The sequence below is a fragment of the Trachypithecus francoisi genome, unplaced genomic scaffold, assembly GCF_009764315.1.
Source record: "Trachypithecus francoisi isolate TF-2019V2 unplaced genomic scaffold, Tfra_2.0 Lachesis_group21, whole genome shotgun sequence".
NCBI lineage: Eukaryota > Metazoa > Chordata > Mammalia > Primates > Cercopithecidae > Trachypithecus > Trachypithecus francoisi.
The window spans coordinates 60045612-60069517 of NW_022681467.1; the positions used below are offsets into that span (position 1 = coordinate 60045612).

The 23906-nt window shown below is 51.9% G+C and overlaps 1 protein-coding gene across 5 annotated transcripts in view; it reads left to right on the forward strand.

Annotated features, from left to right (window-relative positions):
- MYT1 (myelin transcription factor 1) overlaps positions 1–23906 on the forward strand; it is a 114651-nt gene that overhangs the window by 56873 nt on the left and 33872 nt on the right. For all 5 annotated transcript variants that reach the window (XM_033187071.1, XM_033187072.1, XM_033187069.1 and 2 more), the window contains 6 exons: positions 3324–3424; positions 11893–11947; positions 12923–12953; positions 20513–20575; positions 20973–21217; positions 22994–23836. In XM_033187071.1, the coding sequence (XP_033042962.1) occupies positions 11893–11947; positions 12923–12953; positions 20513–20575; positions 20973–21217; positions 22994–23836 (1237 nt within the window). In that variant the 5' untranslated portion in view covers positions 3324–3424. The remainder of the gene's footprint in view (positions 1–3323; positions 3425–11892; positions 11948–12922; positions 12954–20512; positions 20576–20972; positions 21218–22993; positions 23837–23906) is intronic.

Genomic DNA, 23906 nt, shown 5'->3' on the forward strand with positions numbered 1-23906 from the left:
GTGATGCTGAGTTGGAAAAAGAGGGCTTCGTTAGGAGAGGGACAGACAGGAGCTGCAGCTCAGCTCTGCACATCTCCCTGGCCTGTGTTGGGGTCTCCGGACAATGAGGGGCGGTTCCCTCTCCTCTGGACCCGTGTGCATCGGTCTCAGCTGAGCAGGCCCTGTTTGTTTACTGAGTTTTTCTGCCCACCGGAGCTCCACACGAGTGAGTCTGGGGCCACTGTGGGGACAGATATGGGGTGACCTTGAGCAGGCAGGACTCCAGGTGCAAAGACGTCGGGTCCCTAGAGAGGGGTCCCAGCCAGTGCTGCCCTCTGGGTGCCGTGCTCAGGATGTTGCAGTCTCTGATGTTCCGTTTCCCATTTGCATGGACGAGCAGGGATTCAGATTAACTCATGATAAACTTAATAACCCAAGAGAACAGGCTCGTCTGGATGAAAACCTCCACTTCACTTCAGATTCCCGACAAGAAAGTCCACAGTGATGGCAGCAGTGCTGACATCCTCTTGGGTTCACTTGCAGGCTCGTCCATGCGTGTCTCTCCATCTCCAAATAATTCTTTCCCTCTCACTTTATGGGTGAAGAACTTAAGTCTCAGAGAGGGTAGGGACCTGCTGGTCAGGTCTGAGTTGGCGGCAGTGCCCTGTGTGAGCTCTGGGGACCCTTGTTCCTGTTCCTAACACAGAGTGTGCATGGAGCAGCATGACTTCTGGAAGGAAGGAGTATCTTTATGGAACCCCTCCACATTTCTGTGGAGAGTTTTCCTTTAGCACGTGGCCCCGGCATGTTGTTTTGGTGCATGGGGGCTTAATGTACTGCCAGGGATGCTGATTGCGCAAGAGCCTGCAGACAGGAGAGCGTTGTCTGGGGTGGAGCCTACTGAGCCCATGGGGCAGGGCTTGGCTGTACACAGGCCCCAGGAGGGGACAAGAGAGCCACAGGAGAAGAACTGGCATACCTTACTGGGCTTCTAGTAGTGATTGTCGTTTGCTGCCAAGACATTTCCTGGAAAAGGGAGGCTAAATCATGTCAAGGTTGAGCCGGGGCCTCGGGTCCTCATAAAGGAGGTTCTAAGCTTGGGGGTATGTACTTTGATTACTTGTGTGCTCTGTATCCCAGGGGTTTCACCAGGTCCATTCTGCTCTTTTGCCCAGAGAAGCTCGGTGGCTTTGCTGCCTCAGGGAGGCAGGAGTGGCTCTTTGGAGCAGCGGTTGATCCCCGGGATCCTAGTGCTTTGCCTAAGTAGATGGTGGGGCCTCAGGGGTCAGGACTTCAGAGCCCAGGGCTGACTGACCTAGGGACAGGAGTGTAAGCGTGTGGGCAGTGAGGAATTCCGCAGGGCTTTATTTCCAGACTCCCATGGGTGTGTGTGGGTGGAGAAGCCCCAGTGAGCTGGTTATCTCCAATCGAACAAAACTGGAGGTCCCTTTGCAGAGACTCTTGCAGTTCACGTCCATGTGGCTTCTCTGAGAAGCAGGAGAGACTCAGAGCAGAACTCGGGGAGTTGCACTGGGGAGAGGCAGCGTCTCCTCTGGAACACACAGACCTTGTGTCCTTCCCTCCAGCTGTCAGCCAGACGGGCCCCAGTTGTCTTGGATATTTACATACGTTAACGGTAACAAGAAATTCTGCTTGATTCTTGCCAATCAGCCCAGTGAGCAGGTTTCTGCGGCATCTTGTCTCCTGGGATACATACTCAGAAAGTGAGCCCTGTGCACTTTGGGGCCTTATCTCTCAGCTTCTGTTGTCACCATAAAAAAAGAGACACACGGAGAACCCCATGCCCCATCCTCAAAGTGTGAAGCCCTCTCCCCGGTTGTCATGATTCCTGTGGGTTCACTTACGGAATCTTCCAATGTGTTTCTCCTCCCGATACCCCACATCCCTCTCACAGAGTTGAGAACTGGATTACCTGGTGGGCAGGCTGGGTCCCAGTTAGAGGCACCTCACACTGGCTCAGTGCAGATGGCCAGTGGCAGATGGAACCCAGGGGGCCTAGAGGTCTTGGGTTATGGGGAAACTCCCGCAGCTCCCTCCTCACTAGTCCAGGCACCGGAGTATGCAGTGGGAGCCCTGTCACCTCAGCGACTGACTTACAGCTCAGTGAGGGGAGGCACAAAGTAGGTGCACAGAGTAGGTGCCAAATCTGAGTGGTTTTATTCATTCCTTTGAAGACTTTGTGTTATGTTGTCTCCTTGACGGCCAAATCGGCTTTCCTCTGTGTTTCTGCTCCGGAAGGTAATCCGAAGCCCTTTACTGGGATGGAAGCATTTCCAGATAAGAAGAGGATGCTGTGGCCACAGCCACAGGGCTGCCTGGGGCCAGGAGTGGCCAGAATCCTAGAGAAAAATTGCATTTGGGGATGCACCTCAAAAACACAAGGAAAAGAAAGAAAATGGGTGGGAATAGTGTGCCTTCGGCAGAATCCAAACTCACTTCCAAGGCGAAGCCAGAGCAGAATGCAAGAATATTCATTTCCTGTTTTTATTGTTGGTTACTTAATGACCTTCCTTTGAAATGCTGCAGTTATGTAGAAAGCAGGTTGTCATGGAAACGGGGAGTGACGTGCAGGGAATAGGTACACAATGCATTTCTTTGTCATGTCCAGCTGATGCATTCAGCCTCTGCTTAGACATGGGAATTTATTGAGGAATTAAATATTAACTGGAGGCATTGCCCTGGAGAGAGGCAGAAACACAGGGTGAGAAAAGATGCTGGAAACCAGGGCAAAGAGCATGCTGAGGCCCCTGGGATCCTGCGGGAGGCAAAGCTGATTTGAGACCATGGGTGGGTCTCACTTTCTTCAATCAATGGGCTCCAGAGAAGTCCTGCAAAACAATCTTCTTTTTCAAATGCATATGTACTGTGCATTCTTTTGAGGGGAAGAAGGATCTAGTTGTAAGGCGAATAATTACTCATTAGTCAGCTCATTTTCAAGGTTGGTGAAATGCCAGCTTTTCTCAAGGTGGGTTTCAGCTGCCTTGTCCCAGCAATCTTTGGTGGGCGTGGTTGTCAGTGGGAACCAACACCTACTCAAGGCATGTTCCATGAAACAGCACCAGAGCTGGGACAACGGTGCAGAGGACTGTAGATGCTGGAAGACTCCAAGGAGGCTCCCGAGTCAGAGAGAAGTTGTCTCTTGTCCCTGAAACAGCCATGGAGCCATGACTTTGTCTGTTTATCCGGTGGATTCCAGGAAATGGGGGTTGAATATATGATGTTTAAAAAAGTGCCCCAAGTTTCTCACTTTCTCCCCTTGAGCCAGCATGGCTGGCACCCACCAAGCTTTCCTTTTCTGACCTTGTACCTTTTTAAACCCTCAGAAAATGAATTCCGGGGTGAGCTGCTAAATCAGAGGTGGACACACGGAGGCAAGGCCAGCAGCTGCAGGACCTCAAGACACCTTCTTGGCAGACACTGCAAGGTGAGGCATGAGAGGGCAGCCCCTGTCCTGGGGCCCCACCCCATGGCTGCCTGCAGAAAGCCTCTCTTTGGCTGCAGGCATGAAGCATGGAGACGACTTTGGGTCTGATCCTCACCAGAGTCCAGGTTAGGCGAAGGGTAAATGGGGACTAGGATCAGCAATGATCTGGTCACTTTAGAATTAAGGGAAGAAAAACGACGACTGAGTAGATCAAAACTAAAATGTGACCCCAGGCTGGGTGCGGTGGCTCACACCTGTAATCCCAGCACCTTGGGAGGCTGAGGCAGGTGAATCACTTGAGGTCAAGAGTTCCAGACCAGCCTGGCCAACATGGTGAAACCCCGTCTTTACTAAAAAAACAAAAATTAGCCGGGCTGTAGTTCCAGCTACTCGGGAGGCTGAGACAGGAGAATTGCTTGAACCTGGGAGGCAGAGGTTGCAGTGACCCAAGATTGTGCCACTGCACTCCAGCCTGGGTGACAGAGCAAGACTCCATCTCAAAAAACAAGCAAGCAAGCAAACAAACAAAAACCACCAAAATGAAAATAGGACCCCAGAGTCTCACTTCCTTGCTTTGAGGCATGATCACCTCTGGGCTCTGTGTTGTGCCTGAGCAACTGTTCCCTATTCACCCTGCTTTTACCTGGGCAGGCTGAGAATCCCTACAGGCTCTGACAGCAGAGATTGCTGGCAGGAACTTATGAGGTCTGTTGGTCTTGTTTTACTTCGATCTTCCTAAGGGGAGGCAGATGGTGCATGCCTTTCTTGTACCTTCCCAGGATATAAGATCTCCCCTCGGGGACACTCCCAAACTGTGATATCACATGTGCTTACAGCCACTGTTCTCCACCACCAACCCTCTAATTCTAGAACTTCCCACCATACTCTCTGGGTGAAGCCAGGTCCCCAGGGTCAGGTGACCCTCACAGCTGGAAGTAGAGGCTGACAACAGGCTTAGGGTGAAGCCTTTCCAGATACCAGTTTCTGACGTCCCTTTTTTTTGCATGTAGATGCTTTCCAGCAAGGATCCAGCTGTGACTCAGGGCGTGGCTCAAGGACGGTGATGGCGTAGGGTGTAGGCAAGGAGGGCTATGCAGTTGCAGTGGGAACTTCATTTGGGGGTGCTTGTGTTTTACTCTCAAAGCCCAACCTTTTTGTTTTGAATCTGGTGACAAGAATGTACATTTTAATGGGTCTGTTATAGATGCCCCGTGAAGCGCCTCTGCTCGTGTTTTGGCTCCCACAGGATTCTGAGTGCTCTGCTGATCCACACTGGAGCCAGAGGCACAAGGAGGAGTCAGTAATATTGATCCTGTCTTGATTTAAAGTTTTGGTATCTTGTTTATCATGGTTTTTTGCATCATGTTGATGTTTCTAAATATTGAATTAAAATACTATTTATCTTGGTCATTCAGTTTTTGGCCTCATTCCCCTTGCCCCACCCCAAACCCTGAGGATTCACATAGAGCTGTACTGGCCTGAGATCATGTGAGCATGAGAGTTACTTGATTTGAGGCCAGGGGCTCTGCATGCAGTGTTATCTGCAAATGTCTGGTGCCATGCCATGGGCGGGTAAGAAGATTTTTGTCTCCCCCTGGCCCAGGCATGACAAACTCAAGAGAGTTTGGCACCTACATGGACAACCCACGGCTGTCCAAAGCACTGCTTCTGTGAACAAAGCCAGGGGCCCATGCCCAGATTCTTGTGGCGTCACCAGCTCTTTCATCTCTGCTCTGTTTGAGGGTCATTTCCTTATTTCCCTTCATTTCTTGCAGATAGGGCCTGAGTTACTGCTCTGAATAGAGAAGCTAAGGTGTAAAGTGTGCCAGAGAAGGTGAGAGGATGAGAAAGGGTCGACTGCCTAGATAGAGGACAGTGGGGCAGGTGCAGGTGGAATCTCCTGACTAAGGAGGCTGAAGAGGGTGGCAGTACAGGGGATGAGCCGTGGTCACAGTGCGAGAATGTCACACAGCCACAGCAGCATCAGGGTCAGCCTTCCAGAGGCTGGCTTAGGACAGGAGATGGGTGAGGTGAGGAGCCAGCACGGGAGGGCAGCGAACACACAAACCCTGTGCAAGGGACTGTGACAGCCTGCGGCATGCCTCTGAGTTCAGCACCAGGCATGTGGACAGCTCAGGACCGGTTGGAAGGGGCTGCCAGAAAAGTCAGGTGGTGGTGTGTCAGTGGGGTGTGCAGGCACTGATGGTAGCTCCTCAACCCCCTTCTTGCAAATTATTCAGTGGACAACTGTAGAGATATGGAATCAAGGAACAGATCAGTTGCATAGCCATTCAGCCAACCCTTCTTCCTGCCACCCAGGGCAGGGGGTGCCTCTGGCAAGGACTACTGGATAGAGGCTCCTGCAAGGGAAGGAACTGCCACTGGGTATGGCCCTTCTGGCTTACCTCACTTGATGTTGTTGGATTCTACCCTGGGTGGGTATAAATTCCATTTATGCTGGAGTTTTTTTTTTTTTTTTTTTTTTTTTTTTTTGAGACGGAGTCTCGCTCTGTCACCCAGGCTGGAGTGCAGTGGCGCGATCTCGGCTCACTGCAAGCTCCGCCTCCCGGGTTTACGCCATTCTCCTGCCTCAGCCTCCCGAGTAGCTGGGACTACAGGCGCCCGCCATCTCGCCCGGCTAATTTTTTGTATTTTTTTAGTAGAGACGGGGTTTCACCGTGTTAGCCAGGATGGTCTCGATCTCCTGACCTCGTGATCCACCCGTCTCGGCCTCCCAAAGTGCTGGGATTACAGGCTTGAGCCACCGCGCCCGGCCTATGCTGGAGTTTTTAACAGATGGATGCAGCTATGGCTGCTTCATCAGGGTATCCATTATGTAGCTCTAATTTTTGATTTGGGAGTGAAGTGAGCCAGTATCCCATGCTTAGAGCTGTCAAGAGAACCCCTTCTCAGACATGTGTTAAATAATGCCCCATGGCGGTGTCCTTTCTATATTCCAAGGAGGAGGCTGGTCTATTCTGCCGAATTTGTCAGGAGAATTTCAGAATTTCAGACATGCCACAGGAATCACCCAATGTGGGGACAGAACTATCTCTGCAAGGAACCAGGGGTACTGTGATGGCTGCCAGTGGGGTGCAGGGGTGAGGGCATATGGTTTAGCCTCAGAGATCTAGAGAGTGGAAAGCAGGATGTGTGCCCAGCTCACCGACTATCTATACCTGTTCTGTGGGCTGAGCTGGCGGGCAGGTCCATGCTCCAAAGAAAGGGAAGGGAAGGGCTGTGGACGCAGCAGGTGATCCTCCTGGGATACTCGGGAGGGGAGCAAGGCAAATGCTTGAATGCTGCTCTTAGATTGTTGAGTGGAAACGTGGTCTTCCACAATGCTGTCTACTGTAATGGCTTCACAGCAGTGACAGGGAAGTTGATGCTGCCCTCAGTACATATGTGAGAGAAGAAAACAGGCCAGACCATGGCTCTGTCTGTCTCCCCTCCCCTCACTGCAGAGAAGTGAGACTGAATGTGTATGAGGCACTGTTGGAGCCAGGCAGGGTGGGTGATAGCCAGTTTCTGGCCACATTGGCCCCTTCCTCCTGAGAAGGGGCTGCCTATGGTCCCCTGGGACTCAGCAGATGGGTCTCTGGGAGGAAAACCATTATGCAAGAGGCCCAACTGTCCCACCGAGACACTATAACCTTTGTAATTTTATGGATTTTTAAAGAATAGTTGTAAGACCATCCTATTTCTCCAGATTTTCTGGCTGTCAGAACACATTTTAAAGAAAATGAAACACTGTCGTGTCTCCTCCTCTGGCCCAGGGCTGGGTGAATGGCCCCTCTGGTGTCAGAACGCCCGGAACCCCCCAGCTCAGGGTTCCCACATATGGCCTGTGCAGCCGTCTGACCACGGCTCTCCACACACCCCGGCCCCAGGAGTTCAGAGATGTTTCTGACTGTCCCCATTTATTCAGTCATCCACCTGTCCATCCACCCATCCTTAAATGACATGCGCTAAGCAGCTCTCTGGAGGAGAGACAGTGACCTTACAACCATGAATGAACGAGCTCATTTCAGATTGAGATGAGGACTGTGAGGGAAACAAACAGGCACAGGGTGGAGACTGAGAGGAGGTGGGAAGAGGCAGGGTGTTGGCCACCCAAGAAAGCTCCCGGCTCTACCTCTGGAGTGCCTCCCACCCCAAATGTCTGCAGGTCACTGATCCATTCACCCTCCCCATCCCTACCTGGCTCTCAAGCCTTAGCAGAGCTCCCTGTTTCTTGAGCTCTCCCCGAGCACTCCCTGCCACCCTGGAGTGATGTACAAACCTTGGGACGCCAGGCTGGTGCCCCTCAGGGCCAGGACACCCTCCTGCTGGGGCCAGGCTTCAGCCAGGATTCTGTCCTTTGACCGGCCCTGGGCCATTGGTGCAGAAGGGATGTGATGGGGGTTGAGGGAGGGAGCTGTTCAGCTCTCAGGGCCTGGCCTGGGGAGAAGCATGAAAAAGGGATGAAAGAGGCAGAGAGAGACAGAGAGAGAGTGAATGAGTGAGCGAGGAGAAATGGGTGTCCCTGAGCTGGGGCCCGGAATGGAGCGGGCGAGGAGAAATGGGTGTCCCTGAGCTGGGGCCCGGAATGGAGCGGGGAGACACAGCCTCTGGGGGCAAATGTGGAAGTTGGCACAAAGCCTGTTGGGCTTCGTGGAAAATATCCAACCCTGACATCTTTGGAAGCTGAGTCTACCACTTCCCTTAGAGGTTAGACATAAGTGGTTTGTTATTGGCTATGTTTCTGGGTTCTTTTCATTTTTTTTTTTTTTTAGACGGAGTCTTGCTCTGTCACCCAGGCTGGAGTGCAGTGGTGCAATCTCGGCTTACCTCAACCTTTGCCTCGCGGGTTCAGGCGTTTCTCCTGCCTCAGCCTCCCAGGTAGCTGGGACTATAGGCGGCTGCCACCGCACCTGGCTAATTTTTGTATTTTTAGTACAGTCAGGTTTCACCATGCCTGCCTCGGCCTCCCGAAGTGCTGGGATTACAGGCGTGAGCCACCATGCCCAGCCCTGTTTCTGGGCTCTGAGTGTATTTGTCACAGCTGCAGCCTAAGAGTCCAGATTCCTCTGCAGGTTTCAAGACTGCTAACTGCATTTGCTTATTTTGGTTCCTGAGTTTGTAAACACCCAACTCAGGGCACTCTGTTTTAGCAAGGCCAGCATGCAGATGAGTCTGGAAAAGGGGCTGGTCTTCGTAGCACGTCATGGTGAGAACTATGTGTGTGTGTGTGTGTATATATATATATATATGTATTTTTTTTTTTTTTCTTTTTTGAGATGGAGCCTCACTCTGTCACCCAGGCTGGAGTGCAGTGGTGCAGTCTTGGCTCACCGCAACCTCCGCCTCCCAGGTTCAAGTGATCCTTCCGCCTCAGCCTCCTGAGTAGCTGAGACTACAGGCATGCGCTACCACACCCAACTAATTTTTGTATTTTTAGTAGACACGGGGTTTCACCCTGTTGTCCAGGCTGGTCATGAACTCCTGACCTCAAGTGATCTGCCTGCCTTGGCCTCCCAAAGTGCTGGGATTACAGGCATGAGCCACCACACCTGGCCAGAACTATGTCTATTTTCAAAAGAGCTTACACGATTAATCCTGACTTAACTAAAAAGAAATATAAAACAGAACAAAGCAAAAACACACTTTTGAGGAGACAGCTTTTATATGGCACTAAGAAAGCAAGTTAAATGGATGGACAAGGAGACAGTTCTCTCGGGTTAATTTGGCAGTATACAACGTATTTGCATTTATGAATTATTCTCCTCCCCATAGTTTTCATGGATTTCCTACTGAAGGCAGAACTATTGAAATATTAATTACAGCCTAAGACATGCTCACAGTGGCAGAATGAAGTTGGCACTGGAGAAACAGAGCAGACGTTCTTGAGAGAGATTGCCGGCCCAGCAGTGAGAGTGGGTAATGGGGTCATTCTGTCTCAACAAAAGGACCTTTTCACCTTCAAGGGGAGAGGGCACTGGGTTATTTGTGGGTTGCACAAAAAAAGGGACCTGGTTGGCTTGTGTTTGGAACAAGTGAAGTGTGTTTTAAAAATCAATGAAAAATTGAGAAGTGTTTAATTTTCTTTGCATCATTGAGCTGCCCTTTGGGGCCAAGCTGTCATTGTGTGGTGGGGGCAGAAGGTCTGGGGGGCTGCCGCCCAGTGATTGCCAAGGTGAGCGTGGGTGGTACTGGGCACAGGACCACCCGCAGCACCCACTCTCCATCTACCACATCAGGGTGCTGATCTTGCTGCAGGAGGAGAGCAGAGAATCCACCTCTGAAGTGCTTTGAGTTCTTTCGAAAAGAAAAATAATGTAAATCAGGCAGTGCTGGTTTTGTCACGGCCTAGTCCAGATGCCTTCGTGTCAGCCGGCACTGCTGATTTCAAACAGCTCAGAAACCGGTGTCCCAAGTCACCCAGCTCTTACGGATTCATTCTCATATTAAAGAGCCTGGTTTTTTTTTTCTTTGGTAGGTCAGTTTTTTCCCTTTAAAAATCAAAGCTACATGCACCTAAGAGAACTTCTTGCTTATTGACCAGTCAATGCAGATAAATTGCAAATGGTAAGGTGCTCAGCAGAAGGAGAGGCAGAGCTGTCAGCTTCATCAATGGGAGCTCACAGTTTTCAAGCAGCACCCATTACACATCCCTGCAGTCTCTCTATTCTCTGCTCTTTGGATAATTTATCTGCAGGAAATCCAAATTGCCAAGGCACGCTTTAACCTAGCAGAATGCTTTGCCAATATCCTTGGGAAAACTGGCAAAAAAAAAAAAAAAAAAAAAAGCTGTAGATTGCATTTTAGCTGAGTGCCGGCACCGCGCAATCAGACACATCAGCTCCATTGTGCGTCCTGCATCGGAGGCATTGCGCACGGGCTCCGCGCAGACGACATTTGAAGGCTCATAAATGTAATGAAGTCCCTGTGACACCTGCTCCTCTCTTCACTTTCAACGTGAGCCATTGGTCCATGGGGAACCTCCGCTTTAAAAATAGAAATTGTAGTAATTGTCTTCTATTCTATGGGAAGGCGGTAATAAGCGCACGGCCCACAGCACTGTGCCCCACAGCCTGGAGTCCACAGGTTGCAGAAATTACCAGGTTTTGATTTTTCTTCCTTAACAAATCACATATATCATTGTATGTTGGTGCTGCTGCATGGGGGAGGTTCCATTTGCAAATTTCATCTTACTAATTGGGGGAATTCCTTTTTCTTTCTTCCCAGGTGGTACTGCAGACATTTGTCTCTTGCTGGCTTTCAGGAACTAAAGCCCCATTTAAGACGTGGGGGCTTCTGAGCCCCGCTCCTGCTGCCTCCCTTCCTTTCTTCTGCTATTTCTTTCCACTCCCCTGCCTTCCCTTTGACTACCTCACACATAGAGCCCTGGCAGCTCTGGTATCTCTGGCCTGGGACAGGAGGTGTGGATTTGCTGCCTCCCTTTCCTGACCACAGGTGATGGTGGTGGAGCCCAGCCCTCTCCTCTTGGGCCTCCTGGGATGGAGCATCCCCTGTCCAGCTAGAGGTGCCCTCCCTGGCCTGGTGCGGCTCCCTGGGAAGGACGTTTTGCATAGCATGGAGTGGGTGGGGTTTACCTGCCTGCCCAGATTTGTCATGGGTGACACAGGACAAGGATTCTGTGTGTGACCCTCGACCCCTTGCCCCCCCGGCATGTCCTTTCTGTGATTGTCACCCTTGTGGGGGCTCCCCCATGACTCCCTCGCAGGACAATGCTGTGGGCAGCGTCCCCATGGAGGCTGGTCAGATTCAGGGATCACAGGTGGGGAGGGACACTGATGGGCTCAGGCAAGGCAGCCAGGCCCTTGAGGCCCAGAGAACATATGGGCTGGGGCCGCTCCAGGTTGCCTGTTTCTCACGGAATGACCCTGGTGCGTGAGGGGCATTAAAGCCTTCTGCTGTAGTGGGAAGAAAAGGCCCATGGGAAGCTGTGCTCTGGGGACACGTTGGGGTCAGAAGCCATTGGATGACCCTGCACTGCTGCTGGTGGCTGTGTCTGTGGTGAGCGACCTGCCCTGATGCCTCAGCACCTGCCTGGCCAGGTGAGCAGTGGGTGCTGCTCTGTGTCAGGCCAGGAGACCCTCATGGATAAAACACGGACACTTATCAGGCTTCAGTGGAGCAGGGCCCACGTCTCAGCACTTGGTGGCAGGTGCAAACCTGGGGGCAGTGGGAGGGCACGGTGCACTGTACCCTCCTTACCAAGGGCGGTGACATACTGATGGGACACTTCCAAGTCTTGTAGAAGGTCCTTTCTCCACACCCTCCCACCTGCTGCTCCTGGCCCCAGGCCTTTCCTGTCTTGTGAGTCCATCCTTGTCGTTCTGTGCCCAAAATCACCTTTGCTGTCAAAGCTTGAGCCAGAAAATGGACAGACCATTCCTGATGGTTCTGTACTCCAGAGGCACTGGCTGGGTTTTCTTGTTAACCTCATGGCTTTTTGCTTGCAGATGAGCTTAGAAAATGAAGACAAGCGAGCTCGCACCCGATCCAAGGCCCTGCGAGGTGAGTGCTGCCCTTACCTCCTCCAGGACCGTAAATGCCACTTTCCTCCACGGTCTTCCTCGGGAGCACAAACCTGTAACCACACGTGTGCAGAGACACCTGGGGACCTCAGGCCTCTTCAGCCTCGTTCATCCTCAGGGCTGCTGCGCTTTGAAGCTGGCATCTCAGAGGGCTGCTGCGGGGCCTTTGGCCCAGATGAACCTGCCTTGAGGGCAGAAATCTAGAGGCAGACTCAGCTCCATGGAGTGGGAGTAGCAAGGCTCAGTTATGAGACCATTCTGTTTGGAAATGAGAGGCCACCAGCCATCCACCAGCAGCCCCCTTCCTTCCCAGGAGATCAGTCTTGGTGCTGACGGGGAATAGGAGGTTGTTGGGTTGAGCTGGAAGTGCAGTGGGAGGAGAGGGCGCCGAGGCCTTGCTCACTCTGCTAGGATCTGAGCCCCAACCCCTGGCCAGACTTACCTCCCTGATCCGTGCGGGAGCTTCCTCTTGTGCCCAAGCATCTCAGGTGTTCCTGCCCTGGTCAGAGCCCCGTGCACCTTTGCAGCCACCACTGAAGGACCAGCCACTTGGTCCAGTCGTTCTCTTCTCTATCCAGCTTGATCTGGTGGTTTGTGTTTCTTGCCAAAAGCTGACTTCTATCTGCAATTAGAGAAAGAGATACCATCCCTGGCCCTGAGGTCCCAGAGATCCTGTGTGAGGTGGAGCATCCGTCCCACTCTGCAAAACTGCTCAGGGGAGCTTCTGGGGCGAGCACCGGGCTGGAGGGAGCAGCTCACTCTGTTGACCTTGGAGGACTCTCTGGGAGGTCGGAAAGGGGGAGGGCCCTGGGAAAACTGCTCAGGTCTCACTGAGATTGCCTCCACTTGTGCTTGGCAAACCTCTCGGCTGTTTAACTTAGTTTATGCTGTTAGGGCAATGAGTCTTTAAAATTACAACTCCCACATGTTTTCCCTGTTTCTCTCTTTTCCCCAGGACCCCCAGAGACCACAGCTGCAGACCTCAGGTAAGGAAGTCTTCCTGTTAGCACCAAGCATCCTCTGTGTGCCTGTGACCCTGGAGATATCCTTAATGTCCCAAACGGGATCTTCTTGGATTGACCAAACACCCCAGTGAGCCCCTGCTTTCCCTAAGGAGACTGCCTTTCTCCTGGCCTTGTGTCCAGCTACCTTGGCCCCATCTCTGTCCATTCTCAGCTCTGTCATGCCCCCTTCATGTGGTGTCCCAGCATCATGGCAAGGACACGGATGTGCTCACACCTGGTCACTGAGAGGACCTGGACTGTCGCTGGGTCCCCCAAACCTAAAACGAGCCACTCTCTTAGCAGACTCTCACAAGAGCTTCTGTGTCAGATGGTTGGAGGCCCAGCTTGGGAATGAGATGAGAGAAGGGGGTCTTCTACGTCCTGAGTCTTCCATTGGCTTGGGATGCAAACCGCAGTTCTGTGTGCTGATGACCTGGCTGGCTGAGCTCTGTGACCATTTTCTTCCTGCTTCTTAGGGATATAGATTCCCAGGGCAGGGAGCATCTTATTGTCCAGCAAACAATTGAAGAGTGGATGCCAATCAGGAAAATGAGAGGACTGCAGAGTTCACTTTGTAAACCTTTCGCAGAGGTGGGAGAGGAAGACAGTGTCCCTCCTCTGCTTGAGGCCCCATAACTTGGAGATGAATGGGGCAGGGCTACGGGAGGGAGTTGGGGTGCTGTAAGCCCCAGGCTCTGCGCCAGTCACACATCACAGTCTTGATCTCTGGGAAGGTCATGGAAGCACTGCCTTGTGATGTTATTATCCTGTTTGTGAAGTGGGGAAACTGAGACTCAGGGGTTAACCCTCCTTTAACCAGAAGAGCTGAATCACACGCACTACCTGTTGGAAGCCCCGCCCTGGGTAACAGGTGGGAGGGGTGGGGTGGAACCTCAGCCAAACCAGGTCGTGTGCCAGCACTTCCGGTCAGGTGTCCTCAGCAACCCACCGGGTGCTCCCCAGAACACAGTGCCCCGCAGCACAGGGGCCGGCTCCCTGGAAGGGAGACACTATCTGCTTGGCCAGCCCGCTGAGGAAGCAGTGATTTCATGGCGAGATGCTCAGAGGGGCCCCGAGAAAAGGAAAGAGGAGGTGCCACATGGCAGTCGCCCGGGGACACGGTGGAGACAAAGATGGAGGAGAGTCCCAGGCGAGGGCACAGGAGTAGAGGAAACTCCAGGCTTTTTGGTAACAGATGGAGTGTGGAGGAAGTAAGGCAAATACAAATGGCCGGGTGCTCTCTTGTAGATTTGAAACAGCAGAAGAAAAAATGACTCTCGAATAGATTCGTTTGTTTTGAAATGTTCTGAGAGGACCTGTCCAGCCTAAGTGAGGGGTTCTGTGAGCATTTTGATTTTGACACCCTCGTCACTAGCCTTGAGGTCTAACCTACATGCTTGGTAAGAGTAAGTCCCTTGATCTTTTTAATGGAGAAACTCGGGGAAAACATGTTGACGTCTCGTGTTCCAACAGCAATTTCTCCACTAATTCTTCATTGCTGACAAGTGATGCTTAGAGTAAAATCGAACAAAGATTATGTTCCAAGGAATCAAATACACTCTGCGCGGAAGGTATCATGCATTCCTGAATTCTCAAACATGTTGGCCACACGCTCCACGTGGGCATGCCTGTGGCTCATGTTGGCTGACTGTGTGCCCCAGCCATAGTGGGAGCATTTACACCACAGAAATGGGCTGATGATGTCTCCCCCTCCCAAAGACCTGTTTACCAGCACACCCTGGGCTCTGACTGGACAAGCAGATGAGACCTCTGTTCTGGTGGGGCCCACACTGTGGGTGCCAGAACAGGAAGCATGACCCACAGAGAATACGCACTATTGTGGTCTGTGAGAGGAGCACCACGTCCTGTATGCAGACCGTGACACTGGATGAACTCACGGACACAGAGTCACCTGTGGGGAACCCCTACGTGCAGGACCTTCTCTGTGGATGGGGGACTTAGCACCCCACTGATTCAGAACTTCATAGCCTGCAGTGCCCCAAACCCCAGCTCATCTCCCCACTAGCTCAGGCAGAGCTCCCGGGAAGACACTCCATTGGTTGTTTACCAGGTGAACTGAGGAGAGGTTGGACTGGGCTCGAGTTGGACCCTGAGCTGCTATTTCCGACCTCGGAGCCCACTGGGAGTTTCCGTTGCTATTTCCGACCTTGGAGCCCACTGGGAGTTTCCGTGTGCCCTGAATTTAGCATTCTGAGTGCCTTTCACCCCAGTGGAAGAACAGATGACATTTCAGCTTGTATTTTTCCTGGGTCCATCTGTTGTCACATGGCCTCAGACTGGCTCTGCTGGAGGCGAAGACTAGGGAAGGTTAGGGTTGGGGTTAGCATCTTTGAGACAGCAAGTCGCCAACAACCCCGAGTTCAGGACCATCTCCAAGTTCAGAGAGAGAACACATCTGTAGTTCACCCTTCTTCTGGAGCCTTGCTCCTTGAGCCACTGGCCAATGCCCACCCAGATGACAGGAGGGAGTGGGGGATCTCCTGCCCCAGGAGAGGGAGGGAAGGCAGGGAAGGCAGTGTCTTCAAAGGCTGTAGCTGAAGCACCGGACTCCAGGCTGGGATTCGGCTCCTCTCCCGACTTGTCTTCTTTGATGCCTACTTTTCAAGTTTTGGTCCCTCAGAGCTGTCATGCAGGATGCCAGCTGAGGGGTGACTGTGAGCCACACCCTCTTCCCAGCCTCACGTGTGTCCTTTCCTCGAATCTCTGACACCAGCCCTAGTCAGAGCTGAGGAATCAAGGCTGGGGAATTCCTCCTCCCGGAGAAAAGAGGCTCAGGAGTCCTGGAGCCCTGGCCGTCTTCCTCTCCCTACGGTTCTGGCCCTGAGCATCCAGAGGGCATCAGTAAATAAGAGTTGGGTGTGCTTGCAGGTGAACTGCAGGGCTGGCATCTGCTGGCATGACACCCTTGGAGGCCCTGGCTGGGTCTCTTGTCCCCTCGGCTGAGGGGTGGGGAACAGGCATCTAAGGGGTTTCCAGCTTCCTGTCCCTGCCTCACAGCCTCTGAGCTGGGGCGGGAAGGTGCGGGCCCACCTTTCTGGGGACCGGATCTCTTCGCAGCTGAGGGTGATGTGTTCGGGGCAGTTTGGTCCCCACAACGGCTGTCACCTAATTACCTGATTAACTCAGTGATTTCATCGACTTACTGGGACCTTAGTTTCGAGTCCCCAATAACAAGGAGCTTTTTGTGAAAAGTCTCGAAGCTAGTTCTCCGAAGAGTGAAAGCAAGTGTGGGCCTGGATTTTAGAAGAGACTAGAGACAGGGAGAGGTGGGTGGCAGCAGCAGCAACTCCCTCAGTTTGGAAAGGGAACCCACAGTAAGTGTGGCGTGCCCTCCCTCCCTCTTCCCCTCCTTTCCCGGCAGTGTGACGTGCCTACCTCCCTCCCTCCCTCCCTCCCTCCCTCCCTCCCTCTTCCCCTCCTTTCCCGGTAGTACATGTGCGCACCCTCCCTCCCTCCCTCTTCCTCCCTCCCTCCCTCTTCCTCCCTCCCTCCCTCTCCTCCCTCCCTCTTCCTCCCTCTTCCCCTCCTTTCCTGCCTGGGTTCCTTCTTCCCTCCTCCCTCCTTCCTTCCCTCCCTTTCTGTCTTCTTTTTAACACACTGAAAGCACCACCCTGGAAGACTGCAGAGAATGTCCCATGAGCACTCCCCCACCCCATGGCTGCTGTTGAGCTGGGTGATAGGGTGAGGTCTGGATTCTACTGACGGTTCTCCCTGAGGTGGTCGGGGAGGGTGGCCTGCAAGGCCATTGGGCTCCACAGTTGTCTGCAGTCAGGCCTGTGGTCAGTCGAATTAGAAACGATAAGAGGTGTCTGGATAGAGGCTGGGGATGGTGTTCTTTTCCCTGGGTCCCAGGTGTGGGGGTGCCAGCCCTTTCCTTCCTCCCTTCACAGGCTCTGGAAGATGTGCTTGGGTTTGGAAAGAGCTCAGACTCACAATGTCAATCCTGTTAAAAACAAGGTCTTCTGATGCAAAAATCCTCAATAAAATACTGGCCAACCGAATCCAGCAGCACATCAAAAAGCTTATCCACCATGATCAAGTGGGCTTCATCCCTGGGATGCAAGGCTGGTTCAATATACACAAATCAGTAAACGTAATCCAGCATATAAACAGAACCAAAGACAAAAACCACATGATTATCTCAATAGATGCAGAAAAGGCCTTTGACAAAATTCAACAGCCCTTCATGCTAAAAACTCTCAATAAATTCGGTATGGATGGAACGTATCTCAAAATAATAAGAGCTATTTATGACAAACCCACAGCCAATATCATACTGAATAGGCAAAAACTGGAAGCATTCCCTTTGAAAACTGGCACAAGACAGGGATGCCCTCTCTCACCACTCCTATTCAACGTAGTGTTGGAAGTTCTGGCTAGGGCAATCAGGCAAGAGAAAGAAATCAAGGGCATCCAGTTAGGAAAAGAAGAAGTCAGATTGTCCCTGTTTGAAGAGGACGTGATTGTATATTTAGAAAACCCCATCGTCTCAGCCCAAAATCTCCTTAAGCTGATAAGCAACTTCAGCAAAGTCTCAGGATACAAAATTAATGTGCAAAAATCACAAGCATTCTTATACACCAGTAACAGACAAACAGAGAGCCAAATTATGAATGCACTTCCATTCACAATTGCTTCAAAGAGAATAAAATACCTAGGAATCCAGCTTACAAGGGATGTAAAGGACCTCTTCAAGGAGAACTACAAACCACTGCTCAGTGAAATAAAAGAGGACACAAACAAATGGAAGAACATATCATGCTCATGGATAGGAAGAATTAATATTGTGAAAGTGACCATACTGCCCAAGGTAATTTATAGATTCAATGCCATCCCCATCAAACTACCAAGAACTTTCTTCACAGAATTGGAAAAAACTGCTTTAAAGTTCATATGGAGCCAAAAAAGAGCCCACATTGGCAAGGCAATCCTAAGCCAAAAGAACAAAACTGGAGGCATCACACTACCTGACTTCAAACTATACTACAAGGCTACAGTAACCAAAACAGCATGGTACTGGTACCAAAACAGAGATATAGACCAATGGAACAGAACAGAGCCCTCAGAAATAATACTACACATCTACAACCATCTGATCTTTGACAAACCTGACAACAACAAGAAATGGGGAAAGGATTCCCTGTTTAATAAATGGTGCTGGGAAAATTGGCTAGCCATAAGTAGAAAGCTGAAACTGGATCCTTTCCTTACTGCTTATACAAAAATTAATTCAAGATGGATTAGAGACTTAAATGTTAGACCTAATACCATAAAAACCCTAGAAGAAAACCTAGGTAACACCATTCAGGACATACGCATGGGCAAGGACTTCATGTTTAAAACACCAAAAGCAACAGCAACAAAAGCCAAAATTGACAGATGGGATCTAATTAAACTAAAGAGCTTCTGCACAGCAAAAGAAATTACCATCAGAGTGAACAGGCAACCTACAGAATGGGAGAAAATTTTTGCAATCTACTCATCTGACAAAGGGCTAATATCCAGAACCTATAAAGAACTCAGTCAAATTTACAAGAAAAAAACAAACAACCCCATCAAAAAGTGGGCAAAGGATATGAACAGACATTTCTCAAAAGAAGACATTCACACAGCCAACAGACACATGAAAAAATGCTCGTCATCACTGGCCGTCAGAGAAATGCAAATCGAAACCACAGTGAGATACCATCTCACACCAGTGAGAATGGCAATCATTAAAAAGTCAGGAAACACAGGTGCTGGAGAGGATGTGGAGAAATAGGAACACTTTTACACTGTTGGTGGATTGTAAACTAGTTCAACCATTATGGAAAACAGTGTGGCGATTCCTCAAGGATCTAGAACTAGAAATACCATATGACCCAGCCATCCCATTACTGGGTATATACCCAAAGGATTATAAATCATGCTATAAAGACACATGCACACGTATGTTTATTGTGGCACTATTCACAATAGCAAAGACTTGGAATCAACCCAAATATCCATCAGTGACAGACTGGATTAAGAAAATGTGGCACATATACACCATGGAATACTATGCAGCCATAAAAAAGGATGAGTTCGTGTCCTTTGTAGGAACATGGGTGTACCTGGAAACCATCATTGTCAGCAAACTATCGCAAGAACAGAAAACCAAACACCGCATGTTCTCACTTATAGGTGGGAATTGAACAATGAGATCACTTGGACATGGGAAGGGGAACATCACACACCGGGGCATACTATGGGGAAGCGAGGGAGGGATGGCATTGGGAGTTATAACTGATGTAAATGACGAGTCGATGGGTGCTGACGAGTTGATGGGTGCAGCACACCAACATGGCACACGTATGCATATGTAACAATCCTGCACATTGTGCACATGTACCCTAGAACTTAAAGTACAAAATATATATATATGAAATAACAAAAACAAAACAAAACAAAACAAAACAAGGTCTTCCCATTTTGGCCAGGAAAGCCTCGGTCTTCCCGCAAGGAGTGCAGGCCTGCCCCTCCCACCTGCCTTAGGCGACTTGGCGCAGGCATCTGGGTCTTACAATGGCTGCTCCTTGTAGTCCTTGAGCCGTGGATGCATCCGACAGCCCGCAAGAGCCTGATATGTGGTGAACTCTGGCCTCACACTCCACAGCGGCCCCTTTGGCCCCGAGGCTGCTGTGGGAGCTGTGGTCCTCCTGCCACGGTGGTTGGCATAGTCAGTACTCATGCTCAGAAGTTTCCAGAGCTTCCTGCTGGTTTGGTTATATCGGGAGACAGATGATGGTTAAGGAAGAGGAACTCCTGGGTGTTCTGCCTTGTGCTTGCCAGCCCTGGGGTGAGCGATGCAGGAGGGTCAGTATCACCCGCTCCCCAAACTGCCCTTCTTAGCCCAAGAGTCTTCCACCAAGGCAGACCCTGTCAGCTCCTGGTTCATTGGCCCTCCTGGCTCCTTTTCCCTGTGTGGAAGCTGGGACTCACACCAGCTACAGGCACTGGTGGAATCTTCACCACTGCCTTTGGCTTGGGCCACGGATTCCTTTCTGCCTGTCAGTCCTGGCTCAGTTTGCTGGGGCACGAAGGTCACAGCTGACAGGGAATGCAGAGACTGTTGCCGCCGATGGCCATAGGCCTTATAGCATTAGTGATGGACACAGTGAATGCCAACTTCTGTGCTTTGGACTTGGGCCTTCTTTAGAGAGGAGTACTGTGTTCAGGGCACCTCAGAGTGTCTTGTGTCCAAGCTCCTGGAAACCTGGTGGCAGCTGGTGGAATGCCTGCTGTAGGGAGCGGTCTGGGAGACTCTGGCGTTAGAAGTCTTGCTCATATGTATAAACAGTCTTTAATTGAACACTTGTAAAACTGTAACGAACCATTCATTTATTTGAATGGGGTGAGTTATTAATTTTCAGCAAACTGCAAGCAGCCATTCTGAGATGAATCATTTGGAGAGAGTGTGCTCCCCAGGGTGAAGGTCTGCGATGGGCCCTGAGGTCTGAACCCATCGCCTGATGTGACCTCACCTTTTTCTTTCCCCTCAGCTGCCCCACCCCAGGATGCACTGGCTCAGGACACGTCCGGGGCAAGTACTCCAGGCACCGAAGGTGAGAGGACCTTTGGATCTCACAGAGCTTCCTGGGAAGCAGATTTGGAGCGCCCCCCCCCCCCCCAACTCTGTTCTAGGCCCTTTTGCAGATGGAGAACTTTTCATCTTTTTCCACGGCTCCTGAGGCCAGGCTGCTGGCCCTTCTGCAAGGCAGCGACCTCCCACTCTAGCCTGGAGGCCCGTGTGGCCATGGGCACACCCTGTGGGGGAAAGATAGACCATCTGACTTACCAGAGCTGCACTGTGGTTTTCTTGTCTGGGTCCCCGGCAAGAACTGGATGAGTCTGTGGGGGAGGGAGGGAGGGAGGGAGGACCCTCGGGAGCGGGGCATGGTGTGGCTGAGGCCTCTCGTGGCCCTAGCCTGGCCCTCTCCACTGCCTACTCCTCCTTCCCAGTTTACAGAGCTGCCCCCTGGCCAAGAAGAGGAAGCTGGAGGGCGCTGAGGCTGAGCACCTGGTGTCCAAGAGGAAGTCGCACCCCCTGAAGCTGGCTCTGGACGAGGGCTATGGTGTGGACAGCGACGGCAGTGAGGACACCGAGGTGAAGGACGCCTCTGTTTCGGATGAATCGGAAGGAACTCTGGAGGGGGCCGAGGCTGAGACATCAGACAGGAGGAGATCATCCCCCGAGCCAGCTGAAGGTGCTTTGTTGCTCTTTCTTCCCCGAATAAAGGGTGCTTAGTGTGGCCCTGGAGAATTGCAGCCTGTGAGCGGGGAGGGGCTCACTCTGAGCGAGAGAAAGCTCTTCCTGAGAACAAGGCATGTCTTGTCCCAACGTGTGCTGGGCTTCCTGGGAGAGAAGTCTGCCCATGGTGTTTATGGGGCCTGTGGTGTGTTTGTGTGTGAACACTGTGTGTGTAGGAGAGAGGCAGGGCAGACACAGACATGGGGCTGGTGTGTGTGTGTGTGTGTGTGTGTGTGTGCAGTTGTAGCATGTTTTGGCAGGTGTCTGCATGTATATGAGAGACAGACAAGGCTGTGTCTCTGTGTGTCTGTAAGTGGGGAAGGGAGGGTCTTAGACTGGCCCTCTGGGAGACCTGCCTGGGTGCATGGGTGAGAGGTCTGCTTTCCCCTGAGGCACTCACAGGCAGATGCTGAGAAGACACCTCAGGTTGAGTTCAGGTGATTGAGGACCAGGTGGGGCCTCTGAAAATGGGGTGCCCGGGGAAGCCAAGACGGGAAGGAGGAAAGCAGATGAGTCCCCCATTTCCTTGGGGAGTCTACCAGGACTGCCATGTTGGGGCACCGAGCCCTTGGCGGAAGTGGTTGAAGTAGGTGCTTTGGCCCCTGGGTTCCAGAGGGAGGGGTCTGCACCCCGAGTGCCCTGGCAGATCTGTAGAGACCCGGGGTCAGACGAGGCCCAAGGTCAGCTCCCCCTGCCATCCCCACCACCCACCCAGCACTCCCAAAGCTTCTGCAATGGGGAAGGGTCTGAGATGGATTTCAGAAGCAAAGCCAGAGAGGGTCCTCAACCCCAGCTCCCTTGGGGGGCTCTGGCGTGAGTGCGCAGCCCCGTGGAATCAGCATAGTCCTAGATCACAGGGAGAAGAGACAGATTTTCCTGCTTTCTTATCAAGAAGGGCATCTGGCGTTGAGGCATCATCCTGGGCTTGGACTTTCCCCTCCGAAGTGGGTGGATGGCAGGGCCTGTTCCTACCACTGTGGGACGTGCTGGCCCAGGCGTCCTTGCTGACAACCCTACAGGGCCTGCATGTGGTGAGCACCTGCCATATCTTAGTTTTGTTTTGTTTTTGTTTTGAGAGAGTCTCACTCTGTTGCCCAGGCTGGAGTGCAGGGGCACGATCTTGATTTACTGCAATCTCTTCCTCCTGGGTTCAAGGAATAGCTGGGACAACAGGCGTGCACCACCACGCCCAGCTCATTTTTGTATTTTTAGTAGAGACAGGGTTTCGCCATGTTGGCCAGGCTGGTCTTGAACTCCTGACCTCAGGTGATCCGCCTGCCTTGGCCTCCCCAAGTACTGGGATGACAGGCATGAGCCACCGCGCCCATTCTTATTTACTGCTTTTCAATTATGAAACAATTATTATTTTTAAAATCTGACTTGCTGCTTAAGCTCCATTGTATACAGTGCAGGTTGATCTGATTTAGAAAGTAAACGTGATGGGAGAGGAACATTAAGGAAAAGTATCTAAGTAATTCTTAGTTTAGAAAATACATCAGTGGCCCATGACCTGCCTTCTGAAATATGTTCACCATGATACCTGGATTCAGGCAGAAGGGTTGGCGGAAAGTCCATACCAAATCCCCAGTTCGGGAGTTTTGTGTTTCCCCTTGGCTCCCGTGTGAAGAGTGAGTGGTAGGTCAGGTGGAGGGTGGTGGGTGTGTTGGGGACTGGAGACCTGGAGTCTTCCCACATGCTCTCTGGCCCCCACGTTGATTTTGATTTTGTGCAGGAAGGAGCCCCATCAAGTCCCATTTTGGATCCAACCCCACTGGCTCCTCCAAGGGCAGCTATAGCAGCTACCAGGGAATCATCGCCACTTCTCTCCTGAACTTGGGTCAGATTGCTGAAGAGACCCTGGCGGCCAAGCCAGGCCCTGGCATTGTGCACCTGCTTCAGGAGGCCACAGAGGGAGCTGCCAGCGAGGAGGGTGAAAAAGGCCTCTTCATCCAGCCAGAGGATGCCGAGGAGGTTGTAGAAGTCACCACTGAACGCTGCCAGGACCTGTGTCCTCAGTCCCTGGAGGATGCAGCCAGTGAGGAGTCCAGCAAGCAGAAAGGCATCCTGAGTCCCGAAGAGGAGGACGAGGAGGAGGAGGAGGAGGAAGAGGAGGAGGAAGAGGATGAAGAAGAGGAAGAGGACGAGGAAGAGGAGGAGGAAGAGGACGAGGAGGAGGAAGACGAGGAGGAGGAGGAGGAAGAGGCAGCTCCTGATGTGATCTTGCAGGAGGACACCTCTCACGCCTCTGCCCAGAAGGCCCCTGAGCTCCAGGGCCCAGAACCACCCAGTCCCAAGCCTGAGTACTCTGTTATTGTGGAGGTCCGCTCGGACGATGACAAGGACGAGGACACCCACTCCCAGAAGTCAACAGTCACCGACGAGTCAGAGATGCATGACATGATGACCCGGGGAAACCTGGGCCTCCTGGAGCAGGCCATTGCCCTGAAGGCTGAACAGGTGCGCACGGTCTGTGCGCCGGGCTGCCCGCCTGCCGAGCAGAGCCAGCTGGGCCTGGGAGAGCCAGGGAAGGCAGCAAAGGCCCTGGACACTGTTCGGAAGAGCTACTACAGTAAAGGTAGGGGTCGGGGTGGCCTGGCCCTGCAGACTCATCCTTTCACCCCTGCCCCAGTGTACAAACGCAGGCT